The sequence below is a fragment of the Propithecus coquereli genome, unplaced genomic scaffold (genome assembly GCF_000956105.1).
Source record: "Propithecus coquereli isolate 6110/MARCELLA unplaced genomic scaffold, Pcoq_1.0 Scaffold45, whole genome shotgun sequence".
Taxonomy (NCBI): domain Eukaryota; kingdom Metazoa; phylum Chordata; class Mammalia; order Primates; family Indriidae; genus Propithecus; species Propithecus coquereli.
The window spans coordinates 731,277-742,674 of record NW_012150285.1 but is presented as its reverse complement, the minus strand read 5'-3'; the positions used below and the strand labels follow the sequence as shown (position 1 = coordinate 742,674).

General features: G+C 35.7%; 1 protein-coding gene across 1 annotated transcript in view; it reads right to left on the bottom strand.

Moving 5' to 3' along the window:
- Positions 1–1,322: 1,322 nt before the first annotated feature.
- CDC14A (cell division cycle 14A) overlaps positions 1,323–11,398 on the bottom strand; it is a 160,804-nt gene continuing 150,728 nt past the window's right edge. The window contains exon 16 of the mRNA XM_012654860.1: positions 1,323–3,326. Within this exon, the coding sequence (XP_012510314.1) occupies positions 3,297–3,326 (30 nt within the window). The 3' untranslated portion in view covers positions 1,323–3,296. The remainder of the gene's footprint in view (positions 3,327–11,398) is intronic.

Below are 11,398 nucleotides of genomic sequence, written 5' to 3'. Positions count from 1 at the left end.
ATATACAAATGAAAAACCTGAAGGCTGTTAGCTGTATAAAGATACGCTCAATTTTTTAACATCAGAGAAATTCAAATTAATACAACACTGTACTAAATAAATTTGTAGAAAAAGAAAATATTCTTGAAATAGGAAGTAAAAACAGATCGGTACAATATATAATAGAGAGCAACTTTTACTATTTAATTTTTTTTTATTTCAGCATATTACAGGGGTACAAATGTTTAGGTTACATATATTGCCTTTGCCCCACCCGAGTCAGAGCTTCAAGTATGTCCATCCCCCAGACAGTGCACATATCACCCACTATGTGTGAATATACCCATCCCCTCCACCAAAGAAAGCATACGAGTGAAAACAATTTTGAAAACACATTTGTGTAGCTTATAGCAGGTAAATTCATGTCCCTGCTATATTTGAATCACAACTGAAGATATACATGTATTGAGTAGCCTTTCCAAGTGTGTTTTGAGATTTATAAATCATTTTAAATCTAAGGATAACAAAATCATGTGAACTCAATGACCAACAGGTAAAAAATCTGTTGAAACTACCTTATTGATTTTTTTTAACTTTCTTTTTCATAATAACTCAATCCGTAGAAAGAGAGATTTTTCTGCCCTTCTAAATAGGTTCATGGATTCATAAGAAATCTCCTTCTCTAAGATGTGATCTCATGACAGTCTCAGTATCCCCGTTTCTTGCAGTGTCGTGAAGACAGCTATTTGCTGATTCCCAGTTCCAGAAGTGTAACTACCCTCCTACCCACAACCTTTCTTTGCATTCTAAAAAAAGATATTAAAGAAAAAAAAAAAAGAAACATCACAACCAAAAGAGATCCAGTTTAATATATAAAATATCTCTAATAAATAGTATAGCTTCTTCCTCCCAAGCTGACTCTTCAGATCCAATAGACGTGAGGTTTGTTCCATCTGATTTATTTCTATAATTTCTCAAAAGGAACTGATGACCAGTGTATCATACAATAGTCATCAATAGTCATAAATGACAAAGCAGGACCAAAACACTGATTATGATCAGTGTTTTATTAACAGGAAGGAAAATCAGAGAAAGAAAAAGAGAGCAAGAACCTAACATTATCTGACTTTTGTGAAATTCAAAGTATAAAGTTTGTCTGAGCAAAGTGCCATGTACTTCAGGCAATGGCTACAACCTGGAAAGTCAATGAAAGATAAACTAAAAATCCAGAATGGAGATCTTGAGAAACTCAAAAGGCATCAACCCCATTGAATAAAAAAATTATAAAGAGACTTCAGTACACTGATAACTCAAAATCCAAATTATAAAGGCAAAGGAATAAGTAAATTGCATAAAACTTTTATTTATTAGCAGTGTATTCTTCTACACTTTAAAATAGAACAAAATATCTTTTGAAAGATAAACTATTCATAAGAAAATACATGTCAAACAATTTTTATTACTGGAGTAGAATTACTTTGCTATATACTTTCTATATTATATACATCCGCCTCTTGGTGTGTCTATGTACATACATGTGTAAAATAATTTTAAAAGACATACACATGTAGATACATATGACATTAACACAAAATTATGGAAAATTTACAGTAGTCAACTTTACAATCATTTTAATAGCTGCACACAAATTAGTGTTCACAGAACTAAAACCATCAACAACATGGTTCCCTTTCCCCTACTTCTCAAATGTCATCTGAATTACTTTTCAATGATTATCTGAAAAAATACTATCATCTTCCTGTACAATTAACCAATTTTTTACAATAACTCATAATAAAATATTTTACTTTTTCAGCTTTAGAAAAGGTAAACAATTTAATTCCACTCATTTTAATTTTTATTCCTAAAACATACAATTCATTTTTTTCATCAGTTTAGTGCAATTTTTGGTACTGCAATTATTGAAGATTAACAAACCTGAGTCAAACATTCATTCAAATGCCTTTTTAAAAACATACAACATGAACAAAAATGTTTTGCTGAAGCATATAGTCTCAAGGTACCCCCTCCTAATAAGTACATTCTAAGTAACTCAATGGTGGGGAGTAAACGTTTCATATGAATCCATTTAACTAGCACTCTCCAGGTCGGAGGAGTCCATTCTTAAGCAGCCTTGAAGGGAATCAGGATCTAAGGCTCCCTGACTCCTCACAAAAAGGAAGCCTGCAGGCTTCTGAAGACCTAAAACAAGATTACACTTACATCAAAGGGCTGTGAGTACCTATAAGAGGGGTCCTTTTATTTTTTGGTAAGGTTCCACATATGCGTGTGCACTGGGGGGTTGTATTCTGTTTTAAAAATATCTCCTTTAAGATAGAGAACTACTTAGCAGCACCTTATTCTGTATTTTTCTCTTCATTGACTTAAAACTGGCATCAGACCATGTGTGATTACAGGCAACAACTTCGTACCAAAAGTAGGATATTTTATTCGGGTTAAGAACTCTTTTGAAAGGAAGAAAGAAATAAAAGCATTGGGAATGTTCAGTCATTTCATAGAGAAACACTATGCTTTCAGGAGAAATATTCAGTGAATTCTGATCTTCAACTGTATGCTACATTTTTTAAAGGCCCCAAGGATGCAAAACTAATTTAATTGGCTCAGCAACAAAAACAAAGGAAAGGAAATTGTCCTTAATAAGGCATATCAGATGACTGTACTCTTGGTAGAGATAAACTTGGATAAACTGGGTTAAATTAGACGGACTTCCCAAAAGAATGAACTGATCTGCCGTATTCCCAGTAGGAGCATAAAAATCACTTTCTAAAATTTTCTCTTACTCTTTCTTTATAAGGAGGAATTATTTATTCATTGTAGACAAAATCATACTAAAACCAAACAAATTTAAAATACAAATTTTTGGTAGCAAACAGCATGAAAATCTAAATCAAAATATAGTCTAGTTTTTACATAATTTTATATAATTATAAATTTATCAAAATAGTCTTTTAAAGTTCACAATACATACATAATGTTAACACTGTACATGTAAATGTAACAAGAAATGTATTACTGAAATACATTAAAAATAACCTTTTGAAATACCAAATTCAACATTAAAACTGTCTTAAAAAGTGTTGAAATCTCCATACACATAATTTCAGTGCATTTATAGTAGTCATTAACCAGTTTTTTGGTTTCAAGTCTCTTGGAGGTGTTATCTTAGTGCTCTCCTTAATTTAAGGCAAGAAGGCAGAGGTATTCTTCCAGCAGGAAGTTGCTTCCCTCTGCATTGCTCGTCTGGATGAAGAAATTGTGTCTAAGAGTGGAACAGCATTCACCGGAGTGGCAAGGCCTTAGTAGTGAACATATTCAGACTGAAGGGACTGTGCAGGGAAAGAGATAAACCGAGGTTAAATTTCATCCCACGTAAACCTTCTAGTAAGCCATTCAGCTTCCTCCTTCAGCACAAAGCAGTCCAGGTCTATTATATAAAAGATACATAAACCAAGAAAAAATAGAAACAAAAAGATAGAGGAAATAAAACATTTGCTAAGTAAGAATGAGATATTCAATTACGTAAAGTGATTGCAAGAAAACTTTACATTTTAAAAGGTTTACTAATGTATTAACAGTGATTCAAAATTAAGCATCAATTAAAAATTGGGAGGTAGCTTAAACTCATTTCTAAGCTTTTGTGCAATAATATTGAGTTTTACTCAAAAATATTAAATGATACTTGTAACTAATTAAAGATTATGAGTATATACTTTGAGCAGATATATACTTCTTAAATTCAACTCAGTACATATTGATGGTATGTTAATGCTTCTAATGCAGTAGAATTAGCATGTAAATAAATTCCTTTTTAATGCTTGAATTTAATAAACACCTTACAAATCCCTTCCATTAAGAGGATACAAAGAACTACCAGCTTAAGATCCAAAAGCATTTAAGGGAAGAGTCTTGCAATCAAAACTCTATAATAAACAGTAGGCGACTTTCAAGTAAGCGATATAAGTTTCCTCCCACATCATATTAGATACTAACATATAAACGGAGCATGATTAGGATATGTAATCAGAATGCGTGGATAATAGACATAAACCAGAAAAGATAAAGAGTGCTTGAGAAAGTTTACCAAATAGTTTTCTTTTAAGCAGCAAATAGTGGTTAGAAAAAAAGGAACATAAATTAGTCTAAACATTAACAATTTTTTTTGCACAATTCTTCTAATCAAATGCCTAGAACAACAAAGTTTACTTGATTTTCTACCAAATGCCCTTTTCTTGTTCCTAATAATTATTTCTCAAATTGATCTGCAGCATTTTATTAACAGGTCTGATCAATTCTAACACTGGTCCATTTTGGTGCTGATATAGGTATAGTAAAAAAGGATCTGTCCAGTTTCCAAAGAACTTACAAAAGGATTCAAACTATCTTTACTCAGCTTCAAAATCCCAGTGAATTTTACACTCTAACAACAGCCATTTACTAAGTAAGTACCTATTAACACAGTGAGTCAAAAAGCTATGATCCCTGACCTCAAAGTGCAAAAGGCCACACTGTCGTAACAGATGTGAAATGAAAAGACAGGTGTCAACATTGAATAGCAATATATGTAGTATAAAATTAACATCGTGCACCAGCAGAGGGTTGGGCGGGGGAGTGGGGAGGGAAAGGTGCTCAGGGCTTCAAGTTTTAAGAAAGAGGTTAAATGTCAAAGCTAGTGGGAGGAATGGAAAAGGTCTGGCAAGTTGACTTTCTCAATACCAGATGTGGTTTATGCTAAGGCTTCAAAACAGGAGTGAGATGATTAAGAATAAGGCACTATACTATAAATATACCTGAACTTACAGGAGGAATAAAAGAGGTGAGGTGCTGAGAAAGTCCAGTGAAACTGGTCAAATACCTTGAAGCCCACATACATTTAACTCGTGGGACACCAATTACTACACTAGCAATTAGAGCATAAAAACAGACTATCATTTTTCAGCTTTTTTCCCAGTTTCTTCTGGAGTCTGGCAGGTAGTAAGAGGACAAAGTCAGGGAAGTCCCCCCAGATGCAAGAATGCCACACATGCATGTTATATATCAGCCAGTGCTTTCTTGGGAATATTTTTACTTTTGTTCCAGTTAGAACAGTTGTTTGTGTTATCACTAACAGAAATTAGAAAACTCCTTAAATTGCTTATAAGTTTAGAACAAAGTTGTTTTTGCAAGCACCTCTGAAGCTCCATCAATTCTCAATAAACAGAAATATAGCAAATAGACACTCTATATATAGACAAGTGACCCTTATTAAACTTTCTTCTGGAGTATTTATGTGTACGTCAATGTCTAGGGGATAAATATGTGTGCGTACATGTATACATTTACATTTATTCACTTTATGAATCATGGTACCGACTAAACTGGAAAACAGAAATAGTCTAGAACACTTTAAGGATTTCTATTATTCATATGAAGTATATATTCCTTAGTCTCTTGGCCAAAGTCTTTGCCCTCACATAGCAGAGCTCACAAACTCTGGCTAATGTTTAATCCAGCCTCAGACACAGTTTTCCACAAGCCCTATTGCTTCCTTTCCCACCCACCCAGTTTGCTCTCTCATGTTGCCTAACTGGCCCTGCAGGCTTCTACAAACAAGTGAAGACATAATTTGACCAAAAATGATGGACCTTCTGTCATGCTATTTCATTCATTCAACAATCACTGAACATCAATTGTATGTATTAGGCACTGGGAGATAAAAATACGATACCAAATTTCCCAAAACAAAGCATATTCCATGGTTGCTTTATATGGTATAAAGAATGTTAAAGGATACAAAAGATCAGTAAAAAGGGTTTAGCAAATTATTCTGACATGAGTATTTTGCAACAAATTAACTTCCTTTCATTTTCAATCTAAAATAAAAATCTTAATGGAAATGGACTAAGGGAAGAAGAGAATTGTTATGGAAATGGACTAAGGGAAGAAGAGAATTGTTAAAGTCTACAAGACCTACTTACTGTACAAAATCATAACTAACACGTCAGTGCCTTTTCACTGGGGAGCAACAGTGTGGGATGATGGGAACATTTCCATTTCAAACACCACCTGCTTACACGGTGGGGCTGTGTTGAGGGTCTCTCTGCGTCATTTGTACATGGCCATAGTTGAGGAAACCTCTGGGAAAAATGCCAGTACTCCCCATTTGAAGTCTTAGCACAGAAGATAGATAGATAGAGAAAGCTGCTTTAATTCTAGTTTGACCTAATACCCATTATAACAAAGCATAACTTCATGCTTCTTTCTCAGTCACAGGTAAGGCTACCAACTATATAAAATATCTTCCAAATGTCCATGTATTGTAAAATTACTGATATTCCAGAAAAGACAATAGCCACTTATTGGCATTTTAATTTTTTATAGTAAAAATGTAAATGTATTTTGTATTCCATAAATAATATCATTATTGCTATTGATTTTATTATTCAAGAAATAGATTAATTGAAGTACAATTATCTGGAGCTTTTAATACATTAGATATATTACTTGGCAGGTCAATTCTAAGATAGATATTTATTGAGTTCTTTCTATAAGCCAGGCACAGTTCTAAACATCTTATATGTATTCACTCATTAAATGTTCCAGACAACACATTTTACAGGTGAAATAGAATTTCAGGGAAATTGAGGCAGAAAACAGTGAAGCAATTTACCGAAGATCATGCAATTAGGAAGCGGAGGAACTAGAATTTGAACGCAGCAGTCCGTCTCAAAAGCCCAAACCCTTAGCCACCATAGTCCTCCACATCTAGCATTTATCCTGGATCACTACACATTCAGTCCAACATTCTCTACCACCCTGAGACAGACACAACTCATGATCTTAGGCAGGGTATGATCCTGAGTGAACAAAGAAATATTAAATTACTTTTAAAAACATAATATTTATTACATTAAAAGATAAATACGTTTTAAAATAATTTTCATCAGGTCTGAATCCAAAATAATTTTCGGGAATATTCTAAATTTAAAAGAAATTTTCTTTATAAGAACATCCATGCTTAAGTATTCTAAGTAAATGCTTTGCTTGGCCAATGTTTTTTGTTGTTACCATAATGAATTAACCCGATATATCTGAAATCCAAAAAAATAAATAAATAAATTAACAATAGCAACGGAGATGGTTATGAAGAAATTGAGACCTGAGGTGTAAATATTATTTTATAAATTAGCACTTGTTTATATAAACAAGAGATTTTAATTTCTCAAATATAATATCCAAGTTCATTTGGTCAGTAAGTTCAACAGGGTTATACTGAGTTATGACCAGATCAAGTTTATTATGAATATATGGTATTATTATGGTATAAATACCCTAAAACTAATAATGCAGCAATATTCAACCTGAAAAATAAAGATAAAATTTCCTTACACTTGCAGCCCCCAAAATTTTTATGTCAAAATATAAGCTTCCATCAAGAAGTCTTGTTCCCTGAAAGCAGTAAGATTTGACATAAAACAAAGTGTTAGGTAAGGAGATCAAGACAATTTGTTCTGTTCTAGAAATTTGCTACTAATCTGTTTTGGCAGATGTAGGTAGTAACTTTAAAAATTTACCTATTCTGGAGGTGTTTCTTTTTTAAACAGCCCAGTTACCTAATCATGGTAGAAAAATGTCTAATAATTGTAGATATAAATATTATACAGATGATTAATAAAACTATAAATTGGCTATCAAAAACAGAACGTTGTAAAGGATAACAAAAGATTAAGGTCCTTGCCAGGAAATGAATGAAACAATGTCTAATGTTCAAATAACTTAAACCAAAGGACCCGATGGCCTGGGATGTTAGCATCCTACTGGGTCAAAGTCCGGACTCAAAATCTCCATGAACTGTTGCCACACTGGCTTTTTCTTTCCTACATTTCTCCAATTTTCCAAGTCCTTTAAGGAAGGAAAAATATTCTACTAGTTATCCCTAGTTTGAGTTCTAACTACAAAGGCAAAAAGCACCTAAAATAAATGATTTATTTTAATGTGATAGATAATTACAGGAAAAAAATACATGTTTGGCAACATGGTATTTCATAATATTTTCAGTTTTAATGAACAAATACAACACTGGGGAAAAATAACTGCCACTATACTCCTGTATACTCTTTATGTCTTTGTAACAGAGTTCCCAATTTTTGTATTACTTATAAATTAACAGGCAAAATGCGTACACTGATACGTATTTCCACAAATGTGGTTTCCAAATACTCAAAGTATTTGCCTCTATGTAATACATACTTCTCCAATAACACCAGATGAAACAGAGCTGGATAAGGTTTTATTGGCATCATATTAACACAAAAGACTACGGTTTATGATAAAATCAGCTTGGAAACGGGTGTATATATTTTTCTATAGCGTTCTCTATGCATTTCAGGGACCCCAAGATTTAACAAGCCAATTTGGGTTAATTAAGATGCTATATCAAATATTCTTTCACCTTCCTACATGATTTTTAATAGATTCTTTTCTCTGGGGAAATTTAATATGTGCTTTTCAACAATCACAAAAAGCTCAATTGTTAGATGACAGATTGTTGACACCCAGCTTGACTCAGCCAACCATTACATGAGTGTTTTCAGTTCATCTGAACACTGAAATTATATTGATGTAAGCTTGGTAAATTTTATTTTCTCTTATTTTAGTAAAGTCATATTTCTAGAAAAAAATACACAACTTCCAGATTACTGTATATCAAAGCTAAAGCTGAAAACCTGTTTTGCTTTTTGGTAGTGCTTCATATGCTAACAATGAGACACAGGCTCCCAAGCACTTTAGCTTAACATGCACAGACCCAGATATATTATCCAACTTTTAGTGCAATAAATATTTATTAGGCACTTCTCATACTATGGAACCTCAAGAAACAAAGATGCTTCTGAGATGCTTAAAAGCCAACAGAAAGAACGAATCATGTATAACCGACTATAATATGAGGGTGACCCGGGGTATGAACAAAGCCCCATGAGAGTCGAGAAGCAAAAGACATTCTGGATGGATTACAAATGCTTTATCAAAAAGATAACTATCGAACCAGGCCAGGAAATAAAAAACCAGCGGAGAAAGGAGGACAAGCAGAGTGAACCGCATGTGCTAGGTTCAGGCTCAAGGCAGGGTGCCAGGCAGACTGCTGGAGAGGACGCAGGCGGGCAGGCACAGGGTCCGATGGGGAGAACCCTCGAGCACAAGCCAAGGGAGCCAGGGCAAGCCATCATTCAGAGCGGAGCCACTGAACAATGCCGAAAAAGAAAATGATTTCATCAGCTCTGTGTCTTAGAAATGGAACGTTGACAGCAGTATCAAGGACAGATTAAAGGTAAGAGACACTTAAGGCAGGGAGAGAATGTAAAGGGCTATGCAGTGGTTCATTAAGACCTCAATCAGGGCAGCAGTGTGGTAGGGATGGAGGGACAGAAAGACGTTTCAGAGGGAGAACTGGTAGGACTTAGTGCCTGGATACAGCAGAGGACAAGGCAGATGTAGCATCAAAGATGACTCCAAATGTCTAGCTTGGAGGACTGGATGAATAGAGATGAGATCACTGAGCCAGAAAACCAAAGAGGAGCTGGCAGTTGAAGGAACATGTCTTCTCTCTGTCCCCATCCCAGGGAACACCCACAGGAAGTTGGGAGTGTAGATACATGCTCAGGAGATTACCCCAAGAGAGAAGAAGGCCACGGTCAGAGCTCTGGGGAAAATCATTAAGGGGCAAGCAAAGGAAAACAAATAGATAATGATTTCAGGGGGTAAAATGAGAAACAGGGGAAAATAATACTCCAAAAATCAAAGGGGAAGAAAAATGACAGGGAAATAGGGCGGTCAATTTTGCCAAATGCTGCAGAAAGACTAAGAAGAATGAGGACTAACAGGAGACCCTCAGGTCTGGCCTTAAAGAAGTCAGCGGCAACCTGGGGAGACACTTTCATGAGAATGGGGGGCCATCTCCCAGCTACAGAGCAGGGGAACACCAAAGAGATGAGAGAGGAGGCAATGTGGGCTTCTCTTTCCCCAAGGTTTTTGGCCACAAAGGAGAAATCGTAAGGAAGACAGGCCTGAGGGAAGACTCTTCCACATCGCCCACCAGCCTACCAATTTGGATGTGCACACTTGCCGGAGAGGAGACGGCAAGCAGAGGGGAAGAGGCTGAAGATACAAGTGGGGAAGGAAGTGGATGGGACAACTTCCTGGAAGAGTTGGAAAGAATAGTATTGTAGATGGAGTTACCATTGGAAAACAGTAAGGTTTCTGAAGGTGATCTAAAAGGGAACGGGGAAAAAGGTGAGTTCGGATGAAGATAAACGTTGAGGCAGAGAAGAGGGCACTTAAAGGAAATCACTTCTGATGAATTCTGTGTTCCCAGCAGATCTCAAGGCAAGGTCAGGTGGCTCTGGTGGTTAGGCGGGGTTATTTTGGTGCGAATGTTAAAAAGCTTCAGAACAGCCAGTGTGGGGAAGAGGGAGGGGAGCCAAAAAGGGATAAGTAAACTAATTATGAGCACTGACGGGCCAGGTGACTTAGAAACGTATCTGAAATGGAGCCAATTGGCAAAGTTATAGCATTTTTCTCTAACAGTGCTTAGAAGAGAGAGATGAGGAACAGATACAAAAGATTAGATGAATTGATCTAATTTTGGAGGCTGGTAATAAAGTGGCTACAGAAAGAATGTCCAAGATGTTGGAAAAAGGAAGCAGAAATAACTATGCAGGCTACAGAAGGAAAGAAGTACACTGAGAAGGCTGGAGAAACAGGCAGGGTCAGAAAGAGGTCACGGGGCAGAGTTAGCGGGAGAGGTACGTGTTTGACAGGAGCCTGGCAGGACTCAAGATGTCAGAAGCAATGCTCTAAGCAATAAGGAGGCCTGTTAAATGGATTTCCAAGTGAATAAAAATAACGATCATGGAGTTAAGAAAGTTTAAAATATGGTCGTCATCAGACCTTGGGCAAGTCATTGCCTCTCTGAGTCTCGATTTCTTCATCTGTAAATTGTGGGTTAAATAAATAAAATGATGCATATAAAGTACCTAATACAGTGCCTGGCACATAGAAGGTACTTAATAAATGGTTGATGATGATGATAATCATCAGAAAAATGTTGCAGTTGTCCAGAATGTTGGAGTAGCCTGGTAGCTAAAAAGTATAGGCAAAAGTCCTCAAGGGATGAAAGTGGGTAGAAGACAGTGATGAGGACAAAGAGATCCTTATGTCATCAGACGATGTTTTCAAAAGAGAGGGGGGTGTCAAAACGAGGTATCTCATAGGAAGTCAGAGCACAGCATTTCCCTCCAAAGATCTGGGAGCTACCTGACAGTAAGCAACTTGTACTTAAAGAGTGAATGAGGTTGAAATCAGGTTGGAATGGGTCAAGCTTATTTTTCTCACTTTCAAAGGAAGACTTCTTGATTTTCTCCTG